This window comes from Bubalus kerabau, chromosome 3, assembly GCF_029407905.1.
Source record: "Bubalus kerabau isolate K-KA32 ecotype Philippines breed swamp buffalo chromosome 3, PCC_UOA_SB_1v2, whole genome shotgun sequence".
NCBI lineage: Eukaryota > Metazoa > Chordata > Mammalia > Artiodactyla > Bovidae > Bubalus > Bubalus kerabau.
The window spans coordinates 186892698-186913170 of record NC_073626.1 but is presented as its reverse complement, the minus strand read 5'-3'; the positions used below and the strand labels follow the sequence as shown (position 1 = coordinate 186913170).

The 20473-nt window shown below is 58.8% G+C and overlaps 1 protein-coding gene across 3 annotated transcripts; it reads left to right on the top strand.

Annotated features, from left to right (window-relative positions):
- Positions 1–207: 207 nt before the first annotated feature.
- On the top strand, positions 208–12091 carry NBL1 (NBL1, DAN family BMP antagonist). 3 transcript variants are annotated; one of them, XM_055574287.1, is made up of 4 exons: positions 208–424; positions 9044–9238; positions 9363–9474; positions 10397–12036. In XM_055574287.1, the coding sequence occupies exons 2-4, from the start codon at positions 9069–9071 to the stop codon at positions 10646–10648; spliced, it is 534 nt and encodes a 177-aa protein (XP_055430262.1). In that variant the 5' UTR covers positions 208–424; positions 9044–9068; the 3' UTR covers positions 10649–12036. The 3 variants fall into 3 exon arrangements, with proteins under 3 accessions (XP_055430262.1, XP_055430263.1, XP_055430264.1); XM_055574288.1 differs by lacking the exon at positions 208–424 and adding an exon at positions 1555–1575 and having other exon boundaries at positions 10397–12058; XM_055574289.1 differs by lacking the exon at positions 208–424 and adding an exon at positions 1607–2097 and having other exon boundaries at positions 9058–9238; positions 10397–12091.
- Positions 12092–20473: the final 8382 nt, after the last annotated feature.

Here is a 20473-nt window from a genome sequence, read left to right as displayed (position 1 = left end):
TAGCTCCGCCGCGCCGTCGGACAGCGTCCGACCCCGGCCCGGGGCTCGAGGGCGGCGGGGGGAGAGGGGGCCGGGGCGCGGGCGGCCGAGGCGCCCCCTCCTGCGCGCCGGGAGGGGCGCGGCCCCGGCGCCCGCCCGCTCTTTCTTTCTCGCGTCCCTCCCTCCGCGGCGCCCGCCCTCGCTCCCTATTTGGAGCGGAGACACCCCTGACGTCGGAGCCGCTCGGCTCGCCGCTCCCCCGCACCGCGCGCCCGCCCGGGGCCGCAGACGGCGCTAGCGCAGCCCAGCCTAGCCTCGCGGGGCCGCCGCCAGCCCTGCCGGCCGCCTCCCCGAGCCCCCCGGGGGCTCCGCGTCCGCCCGCCGCGGCCCGCAGACAGCCCCGCAGGAACCGGCGGGCGCGCCGCGCTCCCCTCCGCCGCGCGCGGTAAGTCCCGCCCGGGCCGGCGCGCGAGCGCCCGGCTTCCAGAGGCTTCGGCCGCGGGCGCAGCGCCGCGCGCCCCCGGGCAGCGTGCGGAGGCGCCGCCGCGGAGCCCCGGGAGCCCCAGGCGGCTATGAGACGCCGGGGCCGGGGGGGGGGGGGGGGGACGCGGGCGCGGCGCGGGATCGCTACGGAGCGCCCCGGCCGCCCCGAGCCGGTCCCCCCGACTCGCCTGGGTTTTCCATCGCTTGGTCGGAGATCCGCGGCCGAGCGAGGCGGTGCGCGGCCGAGAGGAAGCCGGGCGGCGGGTGGAGGGCCGGGTCGGCCCGCGCGGGCGCCGGGGCAGCGCCCGGAGCTCGGCCGCCGGGCCCGCGCGTCCCCCGGCTCCGTCCCGGGGCCTCGCCGCGCCGCGAGCCTCTTCTCTCCGGGACGTTGCTGCCTCCCTTCTGTCTCCGGGCGTCTGTCTTCCCGTCTGGCTGTCCCCGTCTTTCGATTTCCGTTCCCCTCGCCCTCCGGATCTGCCCCTTCTCTCTTTTTCTCCCCTTCTGCCCGTTGCCCGTTTCCCTGGGCTGGTGCCTGCCTTTCTGTCTGCCCCCCGCCCTTCGCCTGCCCCGCTGTTGGAGTCTCTCGCTCGCTCTTTCTGTCTCCCCCTGTCTGTGCGTCTCCCTGGTGCCCCCCACCCTCGAATTCAGACATTCCCCCCACCGGATCGGAGGCCCGGGGCCCCCAGCGGAGTCCGGGAACAGTTTCCTAGACCCGGGAAAAGGAGCGAAAGCCTCCCCCTGCCTTCTGCCTGCCCCCCGGGGCCGGGCTGGGGGGTCGTCCCCCTGGAATTGAGTCAGGGGCAGGGGAGTCGGCGTTCCCGGGGGCTCAGTTTCCTTGAGTTCCACCCCCGAGAGGCGGCCTGGACAACTGGGCCGTGCTGCCGGCCACCTGCCCGCCCCGCTGCCTGGGCGGGGCGGTTCGGATCTTTTACAAGACGCAGCAGAGGGGGCAGCTGGCCGCCTCGGCGTGGCCCGGGGCGCGGGGCGGAGGGCGGGGTGGGGGGGTGGTGGTGGCCGGTACCCGGGGACAAGGGCACATTTTCAGCGTTTCCGAGGTCCTCACCCAGCTGGAGGACAGCAGCCTGTAACTCCGGGAACCCCAGGAAAACAGAGGTCAGGGCCGGAGGCCAAAGGCTGGGCTGCTGGCCGGGGGAGTGGGGGTGGGGAAGCAATTTGTCAACAAGGAGCCCCTCACCCTTTGTTACTGTGGCAACCACCGGCCTCCTGAAACTCCTCCAGATGCTGGGGCTGCTGCTTGGGTGTGGTTTGCCCGTAGTTGGGGCCAAAGGAAAGGAGAGGCTGGAGCATCGGTGACCCCCCCCCCCGCACCCCCTAAACTGGACCTCCTTCTGCTGGGCCTGTGTGCTGGAGGAGGGGGCCGGGAGGATGTGCGTTTGCCTGCGGAGCTATCTTCATCCTTTTAAAGTGAAATTTCCAAGTGAGTTAGCGCCTTCTCCCCACCCCCAGCTCCTGGGGTCGCAGGCGGCGGGGCGGGCGGGGACGCCGGTACCCGCTGCAGTGGGACTTCTGCCGAGCAGATGTCTAGGCGGGCCCTGCAGCCGCTCATTAGCATCGATTTGTTTTGGAGACAGTTTGTGGCCAGGAGGGTCTGCGGGCAGGAGGGCCGTGGTCTGGGTTGGGGTGGGGGCGTATCCAGGGAGGTGGAGCTGCCCGGCGGCAGGCAGGCCTCCTGGGCCTGGGCCTGGCCCTTCGTGCCCCCCCGCCTTCCCCAACCCCGGAGGTGGGGTTTCGTATGTGCTCTGCCAGCGAGGACGGTAGGAAGGAAGCCACGCTGCGCTGCCGGGGGTCATGGAGTCACAGCGGCTCTAAGCAGCGTGCTGGAGCTGGACTCCTCTTGAGACCATCTGCTAAGATAGGCTCTGCCAGGCCCTGCTTCCCATTTCACGGGACCAAATGGGAGGCTGGGGCAGGTGAAACCAGCGACCAGTGGTCTGGTCCCTAACCGCTGTCCTGTCCTGCCCCCAGGCACTCACAGTGAGGCAGAGGATGAGCTTGGGTCCGATTCTCTCCCGGACCCCAGAGAGGGCCTGCTGAGCAGATCAGGGCTGGGGGTCTGAGCCCTTCAGTGGCCCCATTCGAGGAAGTCCCGGCAGGCACTCCTTCCAGGACCTGCGGTGGTTGCCTCGCCCTTGCTGGTCACCCAGCCCAGGGCCGCGGACGGGAACGCCACGCCCTCCGCACCCGCAGCGTGCGCGGCCTGGCAGCCGGGCCCCGCCTGTTTTCACCGAGTTGCTGGTCTCTCGGGGACCCCGGCCCTTCAGCCAAGGGCGCAAGGATTAGAGTCTGAGCGGGATCTTGCTCTCAGCTCCCACCCTGGCAAGCAGAAAACCCTCGCCCAGCCGTCGTCTCCTCTGCTTGAGTTTCTTCCCCTAAATTCAGTTCCTTCAAGGCAGACACAGCCCTGGATTTAGATATTCTGGGACCCGCTAGGGATCTAGTAGGAGGGACGGGTGGTGGGGAGGGAGGCAGAAGGGGGGCGCGTAGGATGCAGAAGGGCGTGGGCAGGGTTCAGAGAGGGTGAGTAGCCCAGAGTGACTCCAGGCCGGTGCTCCCAGGGACATCTGCTGAGCACCGCCTGTGACGGGCGCCCTCTCCCGAAATTTCCGTGCACTCTGCCGATTAACTCTCATAGCTGCCCTAAGAGGTGCCCCCATCTTGCAGATGAGGAAACTGAGGCACAGAAAGGTCCAAGTGAGGGAATTCTCTGGTGGTCCAGCGGTTAGAGCTTGGTGCTTTGATTGCCAGGGGCCTGGGTTCCATCCCAGTTCAGGGAACCGAGGTCCCACAAGCTGCACAGTGACCAAGACAAAAAAATAAAAAAGGTTCAAGTGGGTGAGCCAGGGGTTGAACCAGGCTCTGTCGCAGCCTCAGCTGTGAATGGAGGAGACCAGACCCTGTCCTTCTGTGTGTGGGGGGGGGCACAGGGGGAGGAGGAAACGGGGAGGGGTAGAGACTGGGGGCATCCGGTTTGATCCATTGGAGAAACAAGTCCCCACAAACCCCACTTGCCTTCTGTGCGAATCCAGGTGTCACCTGAGCCCACAGGGAGGAACTTCCAGCCTTAAGTGGGAGAGGTTTCCAGAGGAGGTTCCAGAAAGCAGAAGTTGGAGCTGGGGAAAGGCTTGCCTGCTTCTAAGGAAGGCTTTGCTGGCCCTGCGTGTGTGTCTGTCTGGGAGTGAGAGGACCATCGTACCAATACAGTGTTGGATTACCTGGCCTTAAGGACCCTGAATGTTCAGATTTATCCAAGAGAGGAAATGGAGAGGGTGATGGTCACTTGTTTTGTGAAGCTGACTCTGCTCTGCGCTGGGTGCCCTACAGCGAAGCGGCGGGCCAGGGGTCTTCCTTGAGACCTGAGTCCCTCTGGGGAATATAAGGGTTGATTGCAGGCACCAGGCCCGGGCAGAGGGGTGGGTGGCTGCTGTCAGCCATGCTGTTCTGGGGACCCTTCCCTGGGGAGTTGGGGGGCTCCTGACCTGACCGGGCCTCAGCTCCATGTGGGACTGGGCTCATGTGCCTGGTCTGAACTGTGGGGTCGGCGTATCCAGGGCTGGGCCCTGGATGCCTGAGTTGTTGGTAAGCATCTTGGGGAAGATGCTGGGTTCTGGAGGGTGTGAGGACCAGCAGGCCTGACTCGGAAGCCGGCGTCCTTGCTGCCCCAACCTCGTCTTCCCCAGGAAGCTGCCAAGGCAGGAGCCCCGTGTGTCTTCACTGCCCTTGTCCCCGAGTGGGAGACACAGGTTGTCACTTCCTTACTCCGTGCCTCAGTTTCCACGCTACTGTGGCAGCCTGTGCCCCCTCCCCTCCCCCAGGGAACCTCTCCCTGTGTTTCTGGCAGCCTCGGATGTATCAGAGGTTGGCGTGAGGCCTCTGGAGATCCTGAGGGCTTGCATCTGGGAGTGGACGGTGGGGTGGTGAGAGGGGACGCCCTAACTGTGGCCCCCCAACAGCTCCGAGGAAGGCTGGAAGCTCCAGGGAGCCGGGGTCTACCGTGGCCACACGCTCATCTTCAGGGGGTCCGGAGTGGGATTTGAACTCTGCCCTGTGGGGCAGCCAAGCTTCCAGCCCTGGCTGTGGCTGAACCCCAGAGAGCCACTCGGCCTAAGAAACACAGCCTCAGCTGCTGGGGCGGGAGGGGGGCCCTGGCTTCTTGCGTGTTGCAGACCGTTCCTCGTCTTCCTCTTTCGTGAACCTTTCTGGGTTATCCTGCTGTCTGCTTCATACCTCAGCTTTAGTCAACGCTGGTTGTGTCAGTCAGCTTGAGCGACTCTCGTAATCTCCCAGTGCCTGGGTTTCTTCATCTGTAAAATGGGGAAAACACAGTATCTATTTCCTAGAACCGAATAAATGAATATGTGTATATATATGTGTATATATAAGCCTTAGAGGGCTTCCCTGGTGGCTCAGATGGTAAAGCGTCTGCCTGCAATGCAGGAGACCTGGGCTTGACCCCTGGGTTGGGAAGCTCCCCCGGAGAAGGAAATGGTAACCCACTCCAGTACTCTTGTCTGGAAAATTCCATGGATGGAGAAGCCTGGTAGGCTACAGTCCATGGTGTCGCAAAGAGTCGGACACGACTGAGCGGCTTCACTCGCTGTAAGCCTTAGAACAGCGCCTGGCCCACAGCCAGGAGCAGCTCTAACTGCAAGAGGGGCTGTGCTGGGCTAATACCCGCAAACCCCTCCTGGCCTTACTGTTCTGGTAGCTATACTCCTGAGTTCAGTTCAGAATTGAGACTCTCTGTCCCCCCACCCCCCAGCTGTCTGACTGCTGCTCTCAACAGCTGCTTCCTCATCACCCACCTCCCTCAATCTCCCCTCCAGGCTCTGAACCCCTGGGGGCCCCCAACCTCAGTGCCCTCTCTGCCCTCCTAGACGGTGCTTGGGAAACCAGCGTCCAACTGCAGGGAACTGCATGGTATAGAGGAAGGACACTGCTCGGCCTGACTGTTGGGGGCCCTGGGACCACCCCTCTGCAAAGCACGGGGGTCGGCTTGGGGGACCCCCTTCCCACTCTGACATTCTGGGCGACCCATGACTTGTTGTGTGAGCCTCAGAGCAGGAGGAGGGGATGAGACCCTGGGGGAGGTTCTCAAGTCTTCAGGAAGGAAGGTCCCATGGTTGTATCAAAAAAAAAAAAAACAAACCAAACAACTGAGCTGCTGCTTAAAAAAACAAAACACAAGCCAAGGAAAAAGCTGCTAGCCAAGAGCTGACCCCAGCGCGAAGTTGGGGGGGGCAGCAGGCGTTCTTGGGGGCTGGGTGGGAGGGCGGGCTCCCTGTCTCCTGGCCCAGCCCAGCCTCCTTGTCAGCCCCCAGGGGAAGGGCACTATCCTGAGTGAGGTGCCTGCTGGCTGCTCTCATCGCATCCTGGCCGTGGTTTTCAAGGACCGGGCTTCGCTCCTGTCGTGGGGCTGAGGTCGCTGGGCAGAGAGGTGAACCGTACCGCTGGACCTGCGCGGCTCCTGGTGGGGGGGCCCTGGGGCTGGAGCTTAGGAGGCTCCCGGGCCAGGCTTCTGCTGGAGCTCAGGGCTGCTGGCTCAGGGAGGCCGAGCGTGGCTGGGCCGGGGCTTGGGGAGAGGCCGGGCCTGGTGGACTGGGTTGGAGCACCCCATTGTGGGCCCAGCTGTGCCCGAGATGGGGTGGGGAGCTAAGGGAGGCGGCTTCTTCCTCGGCGTTTCTCCTGCCTTCTGGGCATCTGCTCCAACCTGACCCAAGGGACCAGTCCTCACCCTCCAGGGTGGCGGGTCTCCTGAAGCATCGTTATCCCACTTCTGCTGTACCTTGTTATGAACCTCATGCCCATCTCAATCCCTTAGCGGGGTCCTGGCCCCCAGCCCCAGTTCCAGCATCTCCCCATTCCAGCCCCAAACCAGCCCCGCGCTCACATCCGCATGGCTTCTGTTCCCAGGCTTCACTCCTATCTAAAGGAGCCTACCATCATTCCCTGCCCGCCTGACCTGGCCTTGCTGAGGAGCCCTGCAGGGGTCAGGCATTGGACAAAAGTCACTGGACCTCTCCGAGGTCTTGCCGGGGGAGCCTCAGGGATCCCCTTAGGTGGGCCTCCGCCAGCGTGCTAGGCTCAGGCCCTGACTCAGAGCCTAGGTCCCTGGGGATGGAAAGGGAGTTGGTGGGGGTGACGGAGCCTCCTGGGTGCTAAGGGTGTTGGAAAATTAGGTCACCAGTTAGGAACACGTCCATTCTATTTTCTTAGGTTGTGGTTGCCCTGAAAACATGGGCTTTGCTGTCGGTCTAGGGAGTGAGACCGGAAATGTGTGGGCGAGGGCCTGGGTCAGGACGCAGACTCCCCTGGGATGGGGCAGACTGTCTGGACTCGCCTCCCACCGCTCTGCCTGCTGCACCCCTCCCTGCTGGGCTGGGAGCAGGGGTCCCCCGGGCACTGGGATCCAGCGAGATGGGACTTGTCTCTGCTTCCAGGGACCACATGCAGGGTTAGGGGTCAGGATCTGAGCTGAACTTGCTCAGAGCCCTGTGGAGGTGGTCGCAGCCCTGCAGGGGCCCTCCCTGGAAGCTCCGTGGAGCCCGCCCAGAGGGTCAGCCTGCAGGAGCCAGCAAGATCCCTGAGCACCTCTCACTTCCCGGCTTTTCACCAAGTAACTGCCCCTTTCAGCAGAAAGTGGGCCAAGGGTAAGGGTGGTTCTGAAGGAGGTGTCTAGCCCTTGGCTAGCCTGACTAGTACCGGGCATCCGTGGGGCCGATGGGACCGTACTTGGCCCTTGCTCCCAGTTCAGCCCCACCCAGGCCCCTCTGGGGACTGTCCCGAGGCACAGAACCCCAGTTTGACTGAGCCAGACCACTTCTTAAGCCCACCCTGTGTATCAGAACCACCATGGAATCTTGTTAAAAAAAAAAAAAAAAAGGCACACCCCACCCTGGAACTTCCACTCCACGAGTCCCCAGGGAATTCTGATGCGCTATCAGGTTTGAAAATTGGCAGTCATTTTACAGGTGGGGACCTTGAGGCTGGAGTGTCCAGGGTCTCATGGCACACGTGGATGCCTGACTCCCAGTCCAGTGCCCTTTCCCCAGTGTCCTGCCCCCAGAGGACCGCCTTGTAAGCATTGCCCGCATTTCCGAATGCCTCTGAAGCTTCCCTCCTCCACGGTTTTTGCAGTGGGGGTGGGGGTGAAACCTGCAGAGGATGGAGCTGGGGGACACTGGGAAAACCTCCCCCCCCCCCCCGAGCCCGCCCTTCGGACACACACGCTGCCCTGCAGCGCCCTCTGCTGGCAGATTCTATTATCGCCTTGGTGCCTCGCTCCAGGCAATTCAGAGAGTCAGGCCCTTGGCTTGGATTGTCTCTTGCTTGACTCAGAGGGTAGAATGGAGCTGTGATGTGCGTGTCGACTCTGGACTTGGAGCATCCAGAAGAGAAATACAGTCTAGGTCGGTTTTTTTTTTTTTTTTTTTTTTTAACCCGAGGTTCAGCCAGCCAAAGCGGCCCAAGATTTTACAGTGACACGGAGATGGTTAGCTTTCCTGATGCCGGAAAGCTGACAGCCACGGTGACGGGAGACGTGGCCCTGGACGACCCACAGCACTGCAGTGAGGAGGGAGCTAGTGACTGCTCAGGACTCAGCCGGGTGCTTGCAAACAGCCGGGTTTCGTACGAGCCACAGTCCACTGTCACACGGCATCACCACCACCTTTCATAACACCCCCCTTTTTAGTTGAAGAAAGTGAGGTCCAGAGATAAAAAGTAATCTGCTCGGGACTTCCCTGATGGCCCAGTGGCTGGGCCTCTGCACTCCTAATGCAGTGGGCAGGGTTTGGTCCCCGGTCAGGAACTAGATCCCACGTGCTGCTGCATGCCCCAACTCAGACCGGTGCAGCCAGATAAATACATGAAGCTTAAAAGTAGCTCTTGAGAGCCCCTTGGACTGCAAGGAGATCCAGCCAGTCCATCCTAAAGGATAGCAGTCCTGGGTGCTCATCGGAAGGACTGATGCTGAAGCTGAAACTCCAATACTTTGGCCTCATGATTGTGAACATCTGACTCATTTGAAAAGACCCTGATGCTGGGAAAGATTGAGGGCAGGAGGAGAAGGGGACGACAGAGGATGAGATGGTTGGATGGCATCATCGACTCGATGGACATGAGTTTGAGTAAACTCTGGGAGTTGGCGATGGACAGGGAGGCCTGGCGTGCTGTGGTCCATGGGGTCGCAAAGAGTTGGACACGACTGAGTGACTGAACCGAACTGACTGAAAAGTAACTTACTTTAAAGCTACAAAGCAAGTTATAAAGATGACTAACACATGCAGTGTGTATTATCTGCTGGTCTCTCTGCTCAGAGCTTTTCATAAAATACCTTATTTAATCTCCACGATACCTATCTGATGCTCGCAGTATTAGCAGCCCCAGGTCTGAGGTTCCTACAGGAGAAATAACTTGTCCAAGGTCGTGCTTGGCTAGGAAGCAGTAGAGACAGGGCTTGAACCCAGGGAGTCGGGCTCGGCGGGCACACTTGTACCCCCACTGCTGCCGCCCTCTACCCGCCTCCTGGGCCCTGCCGGCCTCACCTGCGGTCTGTGCTCAGTCCTAGGGCTCCAGAGGCCACGGGCATGATGCTGCGGGTCCTGGTGGGGGCTGTCCTGCCCGTCATGGTCCTGGCTGCGCCTCCGCCTATCAACAAGCTGGCCCTGTTCCCGGATAAGAGCGCCTGGTGTGAGGCGAAGAACATCACCCAGATCGTGGGCCACAGCGGCTGTGAGGCGAAGTCCATCCAGAACAGGTGGGATCCTGGGGTGGGGGCAGTGGCTAGGCGGGGTCTGCACAGGGGCCCAGAGGGGAGGAAGGGACGGGCTGCCCACGCCTGACGCCGCCGCAGCGACACGGACAGCGGTCTCCTCTCGCAGGGCCTGCCTGGGACAGTGCTTCAGCTACAGCGTCCCCAACACCTTCCCGCAGTCGACCGAGTCCCTGGTGCACTGTGACTCCTGCATGCCAGCCCAGTCCATGTGGGAGATCGTGAGTACAGCCCGGCCGGCCTGGCCTCCCCCGAGCCTGGGCCCCGCGGGTGTGGGGCTCGGGGCTGCTGCTGGGGGCACTGGCATGGTCCTTGCCGCCTGCGGGTTCACATGTCTGACGACAGCATCTGCAGGAGAGGAGCTCTTTCTGAAGCTTGCTTCTGACATCAGCCGCTTGTTGACATCCTCTCGGGGGCGTCCCGCTGTTAGAGAATGAGACCCAGAGCTCCGCGTGCCCCTAAGGCCCGTCCACAAGCCGTGCTCTGGCTCACCAGTCCTCCAAGCTTCCTCCTGGCTCTCTCGCCTCTGTACCAGCTTGAGCCTGACACCAACCCACTGCCTTCGGTCTCATACCTACTTGGCTTGCGGTCACCGCAGGGCTTTTGCACCTGCCCTTTGCGTCCAGGAAGCAGTATCTGGGCTTAGATCCAGAGGTTCAGGGGAAGCTAAGTGGGCAAAGTCTGGGGCAGCGGGGAGCAGGGTGGGTGGGTGAGGCCCTCCCAGGCAGAGGGAACGGCACATGCAAAATCTCAGGCAGATGAGGCAGCAGGGAGCTGGCAGGAGGGGGGCAAGGTCCAGGGCGGGGGCAGGGGGTCTGTGGCAGGCGGCCTGTGAGGAGTCAGGGGCTCTGGGCGAGGGCAGTGGGAGCCCTGGGGGCCGGTTTCAGGCAGGGCGGGCCGTTCGGGGGTCTCCTGGCTGCCTGGGGCTGGGGAGGAAGGTGGCAGGATGTGGGAAGACAGGCCAGGAGGCTTCTGCAGGGACTCACCCCCTCGTCTCCCCCGACTGTGCCCAGGTGCCCTGGGGGGCTCAGGCTTCGGGGATCTCGGGTTTTTCTTGGTCCTGTGATGCGGGTTGCCCTTGGGGCCTCCCTGCCTGCCCCAGGCCCTTGGAAACGCCGCTCCTCTTCTGTCTGCCCTGCCCAGGTGACCTTGGAGTGTCCCGGCCACGAGGAGGTGCCCCGGGTGGACAAGCTGGTGGAGAAGATTCTGCACTGCAGCTGCCAGGCGTGCGGCAAGGAGCCCAGCCACGAGGGGCTGAGCGTCTACGTGCAGGGCGAGGACGCGCAGGGGGCCCAGCCCGGCACCCACCCCCACCCCCATCCCGGTGGGCAGGCCCCTGAGCCCGAGGACCCCCCTGGGGCCCCCCACGCCGAGGAAGAGGGGGCTGAGGACTGAGGCCCCCGAGTCTTCCTCCCCTCCCGCTCCCTGTGGAATGTGGGGGTCTCGCCCTCCTGGGGAAGAGTTGGGGGGAGAGGCTGAAGCACCCCCTTTGGCACTGGATGGACTTGGATTCAGACTTGGACTTGGAATGCTTCCCGGTTGCCACGGAGATCTGAAGGGGGTGGGGCTGGGGCCAAGCTGCACAATTTAATATATTCCAGAGTGGGGGGCAGGGGCGGAGATCTTCAGGGCTCTTGTTTGGGGCGAGGGGAGCTCTCTTCCTGACTGCCTCTGAGATGTGTGCCCTTGTTTGGCGGGGGAGAGGAGTCTCTGGCTAGGCTGCTGAGTTGGCGAGGCATTCCAAACTGTGCCAAGGCCCACCGCCCCCCGCCCCCAGAGCAGCATTTCCTGGTGGCACTGAGGTGGCCCTCCCGTGGTTGGGAGTCAGGCCTGGGCAGGCCCCCGCTGACTCTTGGCCCTGGATCGGGGAGCCAGGCTCGCTGGCTTCCTCAGCTTCCCTGGGGGTGGCGGGACCTTCTGGGCGGGGGAGGGGATGACCCTCTCCATCAGACATCGCCCCTTCCTCCCCCCTGCCTCCCTCCCGCCCGCCCAGATCTCAGTGCCCCCCACATGCTCCAGGCCCCATCAAAGTTGATGGAGCCAGCCTCACCCTCTTGGGGAACCCTGTCTACACATCTGATGCTGGGGAGGGGTCTCCCTTACCCAGAGGGTTCCCAGAAGGGATGTGGTGGGGCATGGACTCGGGGTGAGCCTCAAGAAGTGAGGGAGAGGAGCCACGAGGGCTCGTGGGGCGTCCCGTGATCCCGAGGTGCTCCAGCAGCCCGGCCCCGCCCCCGCCTCCCAGCTGCACTTTAGCCCCAGAGGGGGCGGGGGTCCCCCCGGGGGAGGCGGGCAGGTGGGAAGGGAGGAGCCCCCCTCAGCACCCACAGCTGCCTGCATCCGCTCTTCTGTCCCAGGGCCCCTGCCGCCCCCCCAGCCCCCTGCCAGGGGGAGCCCCGGCCCTCACGGCTGACCCGACAAGAGCTTCTGGAGCTTGTAACCAGTAGACTGTCTCCCCGAGGGACCCTGAGTTTTCTCGTGAATAAATTCCTTCAACGCCTGTGTTCTCGTCCTCGCTGGGAGGCTCTGCTGTCTCAGGGTGCCTCGAGGGGCCTCAGGCTGCGCATCGAGCCCTGGGAGGACCCCCAAGGCAAGCGTGGTCTGCAGCACCCCCCACATCCTAGGGGTCCCCACTTCCTTGCAGCCCCTCCTGGCTCCTGGATCCCCACCTCCTTCCTGCAGAGGCTGTTTCTGGCCTCACATGTAACTTGGGTGGGCCTCAAGAACCCCACTTCTGACTCTGACCTTTGACCCCCTGGGCCCATGACATCTCCTCTCCTCGGAGTGACCCATCGCGGCCCTTCCCAGCACCCCAGCCTGGCTTGGCCTCAGGAGAAGGGGAAACAGACAGAAGCAGTGGTTACAGACTGATATGCAAAGTGGGGTGCTTTGCTAAGTACTTTATGTGAATTGACTCACTGCACCCTCGCCACTCCCTGGCGATGCAATAACTGCCCTCATTTTATAGAAGAGGCCTCAGAAGTGCAGAGGAATTAAGTAACTTGCCTAGGGGTTGAGAAAAGTCTCCAACAGGACTTGAACCCAGGCAGTCTGTCTGAATCACTCTTGGTATAATCTTAGGAACTGCCCTTGGTTCAGTTCAGTTCAGTTGCTCACTCGTGTCTGACTCTTTGCGACCCCATGGACTGCAGCAGGCCAGGCCTCCCTGTCCATCACCAACACCCGGAGTTTAGTCAAACTCATGTCCATTGAGTCAGTGATGCCATCCAAGCATCTCATCCTCTGTTGTCCCCTTCTCCTCCTGCTTTCAGTCTTTCCATTTGTTGATCACCTACTATGTGCCAGACTGGATGCTGGACAATGCTTGGCGTCCTTTTCCCGTCTAAATGGCCCTATGGACTTGGCATCATTACCTGCCTGTGGCTGAAGTTGGGGCTCCTGGACTCTCCACTGAGACCAGGCAGGCGGTGGGAGAACTCTCCGATCCTTTCTTCCGCACATGCATTGCTGTAACCACCAATACTAGGCAGCCTGTAGACGCCTGCTAAGTTGCTTCAGTTGTGGCCGACTCTTTGTGGCCCTATAGACTGTGGCCCACCGGACTCCTCCGTCCATGGGCTTCTCTAGGCAAGAACACTGGAGCGGCTTGCCATTTCCTTCTCCAAGGGATCTTCCCAACCCAGGGATCAAATCCCTGGTTCTTATGTCTCCTGCATTGGCAGGCAAATTCTTTACCACTAGCGCCATCCGGGAAGCTATATCATTTCTCATCCATGGAGGATCTTCATTTTGCAAATGTGAAATGAGCGCCTTTTTGCTCTGGGAGTGCTTTCCCCAGGCTGGCAGACAGTGGCGCCCAGATTCCAATCTAGCGCCTTCTGGCGATAGCAGTTGTGTGTACATACCTGGTTTCTCCCGGATGCCGAGCTTTCCCTGCATGGCTGCTCATGACTGTTGTGTAGGTTGTGGACTTCCCAACTACAGAATGGCGCTCCTTGCAATTGTGCAGGACACAACGATCCTGGGTGGTCCTTTGTCCCTTGTTGTGGAATTGGCTTGGAGAAAAGTACGTATCTGCATATACACACAGCCCTCAGTGACCTCAGTCAGGCAGGGACAATCTCTGGCCATATTAGTAAGTCCTTTGCTTCCCAGGTGGCTCAGATGGTAAAGCGTCTGCCTGCAATGTGGGAGACGCGGGTTCGATGCCTGAGTCGGGGAGATCCCCTGGAGAAGGAAATGGCAACTCACTCCAGTACTCTTCCCTGGAAAATTCCATGGATGGAGGAGCCTGGTAGGCTACAGTCCAGGGGGTCGCAAAGAGTCGGACATGACTGACGATGTCAGTTTACACAACTGGAGGTGGGGGTGGACTGGAGGGCACAGAGAAAGCGCTCAGGGACCAGGCGCAAATGGAGGGCTTCCTGGGGTGGCGTCCTTGGCACTAGGCTCTGAGACTCGAGCATCCTCTTGGCAGAATGAGTCTTGATCAGCGGCCGGCTTCATCCCGTGCGTGAAACAAGGCGGGGCATAAACGGATAGATACATAAAGAGATTGAGAAGAGGCTGGTTGGAAAGGCGGCAGGAAGCCGGGCTGCGATGCCAAGGAGTGGCCTGCAGGTGGCAGGCCTGGAGCAGCCGCGGGGGCTCAGGCTTCACTCTCTTATAGAACTGGGTTTCAGCGAGATGAAAAGCAGTCTCGTGGGAAGATGAGGTTTGTTGGGGAGGAGGGTGGTGGGGACCAGCTGGGAACTGCAGGAGTCCAAGCAGGAGGTGGTGGAGGCCAGGACTGGGTAGGGGTGGAGGAGGGCTAGGGAAGCGGGGCCACACAGGAGAGGCGCTGCTGACGGGGCCGTGCGAGCAGCCAGCGGAGAGAGCCAGACTTAGAGGGCAGAGACGCGTCGCTGGCTGTGCCCGTCTGCCAGTGGGAGTGAGATGCGAATTACTGCCTGCTGATGTTTTCCTTGGCCAACCTCAAACTGAACCACTAAGAGGACCCAGAAGAAAAATTGCAGGTCCCCCCGCCACCGTTCACCCCCAAACCCCGCAAAGGTGGAGGAATTGGAAATCTTGACAAGGGATAAGCCCTAACGCAGCACTGCCACGCTGGCCTTTCTCCAGATGGGCGTGTGATTAGCACCAGCTCCCTGCCTTGGTTTTACCTGTACAGAGCCAGTAACTCCCGTCTATTTTCCCTCCCCTGCTCTGAGCCTCTGGGAAAATCCAGAATTCCCAGATTCAAATCCTGGCTGGGCTGTTTCTTGAGCCACTCACTGAAGATCTGAGTTTTCCCTTAGCAAGTTGGGGCATATTGATCGTACCCACTTCCCTCCCAGGGTCGTGGTGAGCTTTGTATGAATCAGTGTACCTGTAGAGCTTGGAGCAGTGCCTGACATAGAGTGGGGCCTCAACGAATGTCAGTCATTATAATAATTCTTCTTCATGGGGCTTCCCCGGGGATCCAGTGGCTAGGACTTCACCTTCCAGTTCACGGGGTGCAGGTTTGATCCCTGCTTAGGGAGCCAACACCCCGCATGCCTCACAGCCAAAAAACCAAAACCTAAAACAAGCAGTATTGTCATAAGTTCAATAAAGACTTTAAAAAGGGTCCACGTCGAAAATATTAAAAAAAACATAATTATTGAGAATAAGTGACTGCTGATGGTTGGGCTGAGAGTTTTGTTCATTTGTTCACTGAACATGTATTTATGGCAACCTAGTACATGCTGAGGACACAGCAGTGAACAAAAGGTGGCTCCTGGTAAAGAATCCGCCTGCCAGTGCAGGAGATGCGGGCTTGATGCCTGGGTGGGGAAGATCCCCTGGAGGAGGAAATGGCAACCCACTCCAGTACTCTTGCCTGGGAAATCCCATGGACAAAGGAGCCTGGCAGGCTGCAGTCCATGGGGTTGCAAAAAGTCAGACACGACTTTGCGATTCAACAGGAGCAACAATATATGCTGAGGATACAACAGTGAACAAAAGAGACAAATCCCTGCTCTCAGTTAACCAGTTGGTTAATGGCTCCTGTGAGAGCAGCTCTGAGCAGGCCTCCCAGTCCCCCTGGACCCTGGTTTCCCTCCTCATCTCTGCCATGAAATGCTCTTCTTGGTTCCCTGTGTGCTGGCAGGCATGGAGGCTTGGGACAGAAGACTCCCTAAGACTCGGCTGTCCCATTATGGCACAAGCCTTCTCTCTCGAGGGAGGGAGCACCCCGTGGCTAGAAGTAATCAAGAAAAACTGAGCATCCTTGACGGTCCCTCTCTACCCTGAAATGTTAAGGACGCCTAAGATTCCATGACGGAAATGACAAATTTAAGTGCACAAACTTCTGAAAAGGTCCTAAAGTCAAGATACTAACTGTGGCCACAGCTGGCACCAGTACCCAGGCCCAGTCCTGAAGGATTATTATTTTTTTGAGTATAGCAAAGTACGGTTTATAATGTGACAAGCATCTGTGAATCTATCGCCCAGAACAAACAAATGCTAACATTTTTGGTCACGTTTTCATATTATTTTTTTTCCAGCCACACCACGAGGCTTGCTGGAATCTTAGTTCCCTAAGCAGGGATGGAACTCAGCTGCAGAAGTGAAATCTCAAGTTCTAACCACTGGACAGCCAGGGAATTCCCTAGATTTTAAAAATATTTTATTTTTTTAAAGAAGTACAGTTGATTTATAATGTTGGGCCAGTCTCTTCTGTACAGCAAAGTGACTCAATTTATACATGTATACATTCTTTAAAAAAAAATATATTTTCCATTGTGGAATTACAGAATATTGAAGAGAGTTCCCTGTGCTATACATTAGGACCTGGTTGCTTATCCATTCTAAATGTAATAGTTGGCATCTATCAAACCCAAACTCCCAGTCCATCCCTCTCTTTTTTCCCTAGATTTTCTTAATTTTAATAAAGGAATCAAACTGAAAGAGTTAAAGCAGAGGGTGCCTGCATGCTAAGTTGCTACAGTCGTGTCTGACTGCAACCCCATGGACTGTAGCCCACCATGCTCCTCCGTCCATGGGATTCTCCAAGCAAGAATACTGGAGTGGGTTGCCATTTCCTCCTCCAGGGAATCTTCCCCACCCAGGGATCGAACCAGAGGCTCTTATGTCTCCTACACTGGCAGGCAGGTTCTTTACCACTGGCGCCACCTGGGAAGGCCAAAGCAGAGGGAATAATAATATTCAATTTCACTATATACTTAAACATCTTAAAATGTATTTAACTGATTTAGTTTTGGCTGCACTGGGTCTTTGTTGCCGCCCGTGGGCTTTCTCTATAGTCTGAGTCTCCTCTTTGCTGCAGAGCACGGCCTCTCATTGCGGTGGCTCCTCTTGCCGTGGAGCACGGATTTTAGAGTTCGAGGGCTTCAGCAGTTGGCGCGTGGGCTCTGGAGCATGGGCTCAGTGGTTGTGGTGCACGGGCTCAGTTGCCCCACATGTGGAATCCTCCTGGACCAGGGATCGAACCCATGTCCCCTACACTGGCAGGCAGATTCTTAACCACTGGACCACCAGGGAAGTCTTCACCATATACTTTTAATTTTCTCAAAGCTAAAATGTACCAAGCACATTCTCCATGCCAAATGGTTTCAAGGCTCAACCCAGGTGTATGTCCACTACCCCAGTTTCATAGCTGCAGAGACACGAAAACGCTTGGCCAACGTCACAGAGCAAGTAACCGAATCGGGATTATGAATCCAGGAAGCATCACAGACTCAGTGGCCATGAACGGGAGCAAACTCTTGGAGACAGTGGAGGACAGGGGAGCCTGTCGTGATGCAGCCCATTGGGTCACAGAGAGTCAGGTACGACCGAGTCACTGAACCACACCAACACTTGGCCCCAAAGTGTATCCCACATAGGACTTCTCAGCTTTGCTATTGCTCACAGCAGAAATCCCTGGGCCGGGGAGCTCTGCTCAATGTTATGTGGCAGCCTGGATGGGAGGGGAGTTAGGGGGAGAATGGACACATGTATGTGCATGGCTGAGTCCCTTTGCTGTCCACCTGAAACCATCACAACATTGTTAACTGGCTATACTCCAATATAAAATAAAAAATTAAAAAAAAATCCCTGGGGGGAAGAAGTTACTGCAGAGCTGAATGCATTCCGATTTTACAGATGGGAACACTGAGGCTAGTAGCTAACACTGACACAGCACCATAAAGTTTACTGATGATACCAACAACCCTGAGAGGCGGGTGCTGTATTGTTCTGCTAGTTACTGCAGAGGAGCAAACAGTGGCCCAAGGAGATGGAGTCGCTGGTTCTAAGTCCACAGAGCTGGTTAGCAGTGGAGCTGGGATTCCAAGTCTGCTCTTTCTGTCTCTTTGCCCAGAGCTTGGTATCCTGTTCCCTGAGGCAGGACAGAAATTGTCGTGATGCTGCAGGTGGTGTTGGGAGGGACGGCAAGCCTCCCCTTGCCACACGGACCCGGCTGTGGGCAGGGATGGGACTCTGGGTGCCACGCAGCAAGTCCGGGCAGGGTATGCAGGGTCTTGAAGCTTCTCTGGGTGTTGGGCAGACCTGAGTTTCAGTTCCACTTGATCTCTTGCGGCTGGTGACTTGAGCGAGGCCTTTGGCCTTTCCTAGCCCAGTTTAACTTACCTCTTAGCATTGGTCTGGGGGTAGGAATAATAAAATAAAGCCCCTGGCACATAGCATTATTTTCCTGTTTCTGTGGAAGGAAAAAGACCCCAGCCACCTGAGATTTTCTTTACATTCTTCCCCATTTCCTTTTTTTCTATAGCAATTATCATTCTGGGTTTCCTAGGTGGCTCAGTGGTAAAGAATCCACCTTATACTGTGGGAGATGCAGGAGACGTGGGTTTGATCCTAGTTGTGAAGATCCCCTGGAGGAGGAAATGGCAACCCAGTCCAATATTCTTCCCTGGAGAATCCCATGGACAGAGGAGCCTGGCGGGCTACAATGCATAGGGTCACAAAGAATCGGACGTGACTGACCACACACACAATTATTGCCCTATGACCACTTTAAATGTTTTTTTATGCTTAGTAAACTCTATGAAGTTGGATCTTTGCTCTGGTTTCTGTAGTGTCCCAATTGGATGGAACAGTGTCTGACACCTAGTGAGTGCTCCTTATAAATGTTTGTTGAATCCATGGTCAAGACCATCCCCAAGAAAAAGAGATGCAAAAAGGCAAAATGGTTGTCTAAGGGGGCCTTACAAATGGCTGAGAAAAGAAGAGAAGCTAAAGGCAAGGGAGAAAGGGAAAGATATACTCATCTGAATGCAGAGTTCCAAAGAATGGCAAGGAGAGATAAGAAAGCCTTCCTCAGTGATCAGTGCAAAGAAATAGAGGAAAACAATAGAAAACAATAAAAAGCAGAGACATTACTTTGCCAACAAAGGTCCGTCTAGTCAAGGCTATGGTTTTTCCGGTGGTCATGTATGGATGTGAGCGTTGGACTATAAAGAAGTCTGAACGCTGAAGAATTGATGCTTTTGAACTGTGGTGTTGGAGAAGACTCTTGAGAGTCCCTTGGACTGCAAGGAGATCCAACCAGTCCGTGCTAAAGGAGATCAGTCCTGGGTGTTCATTGGAAGGAATGATGCTGAAGGTGAAACTCCAACACTTTGGCCACCTGATGCGAAAACCTGACTCATTGGAAAAGACCCTGATGCTGGGCGTGATTGGGGGCAGGAGGAGAAGGGGATGACAGAGGATGAGATGGCTGGATGGCATCACCGACTCGATGGACAGGAGTTTGAGTGAACTCCGGGAGTTGGTGATGGACAGGGAGGCCTGGCGTGCTGCAGTCCATGGGGTCGTAAAGAGTTGGACACGACTGAGCGACTGAACTGACTGACTGAATCCATGATATTAACCTGTGACGTGTCCAGTAGAGACTCTTAGCTCCGGTTGTGAGGGGCGGGAGGAGGCAAGGATACACGTAGCAGCCTTACACACGGTGTGCCAGCCTATCTATCTGCAGTGACTCCACCCCACCTGGCCTGGGGATTCCCTGTTCCCACTCTTCTGTAGACTGAGAGTGCTGACAGCTTGATCCTTCACCCTTAGTGCCTGGCACTGTCGGGGGACAGGATGGTTTTTGCTGGGAAGGACTTCCAGGAGGAGGTTGCCATCTATTTAAATTAAAAGTTTGAAGGAAGCGCAACAAATTATATATTACATAGGGCTCCCCAGGTGGCTCAGTGGTAAAGAATCTGCCTATCAATGCAGGAGATGCAGGTTCCATCCCTGGGTGGGAAAGATCCCTTGGAGAAGGAAATGACAACCCACTCCAGTATTCTTGCCTAGGAACTCCTATGGCCAGAGGAGGCTGGTGGGCTAGAGTCCATGCGGTTGCAAGAGTCGGGAAATGACTTAGCGACTAAACAACAACAACAACATATTGTAACATACATGTACACATATGTCAAGCGATCTGCCCAATATCTCCCAACCGGCTCGCCCTGGTAGCGGGTGGGCAGCCCCCTATTGGAAGCAGTCCTGGATGAAGGTGGCCCACAACCCCCTTCTCCGAGTTCCTCCTGCGCCAAGTGTGAGTGGGGAGGGGCAGGCCCGGGGGGCGCGGGTAGAAGCCGCTAGAGCTGGGAGGCGACCTGGCACGGCCCGGCTCTCGGATCATCCCTCCGCAGGCCCAGGGGTGTCGGGGACCCCGCCCGCCTGCTGGGCCAGGGCTCGGCTCTGCCCGCCCACCGCGGGGCGGGACGCAGGCTCCGCGGCGCGGGGACCGCGCGCTCCTGGAAGCAGCCACCGCGCCTCCGCGCGCGCCGGGCCCTCGCGGCGTCTCCCGGGTCCCTGGGAGCCGGCCCGGCCCGCGGCCGCCGCTGCCTCTCCCGGGCCCGCGGCTCCTGCCGCAGTCGCCGGCGGCGGAGCAGCGCTCCAGGTACCGAGCCCGGGCGGGAGCGGGGCCGGAGACCTGCGGCCGGGTGGGGAGGGGGTCTTTCTCTCCAGGCGGGCCGGCCGGTATTCTCCAGCTCGCCGCGGGGACCGCGTACGCCCGAGCCCGGGGTGCTTCTGCGCTGGGTCAGAGACCTGCGCTCCCCTCCGGGGGCTTGGCTTTGGCCCGTGGGGCCCCCACCCTGAGACTCCCAGCACCCAGGGTCCTCCTTGGCACCTATGTCCATTCGCCGAGAGGGGCTTGCCCCGGCCTGGAGAGCGCCCAGTGGCCCCGGCTCTCACCTCCCCGGGTCTCTGCCCTCGATCCATCTTACCGCCCGCCCCTTCCAGGGGCTCTGCGTTCCTGTCCTCCTGACTTGCCAC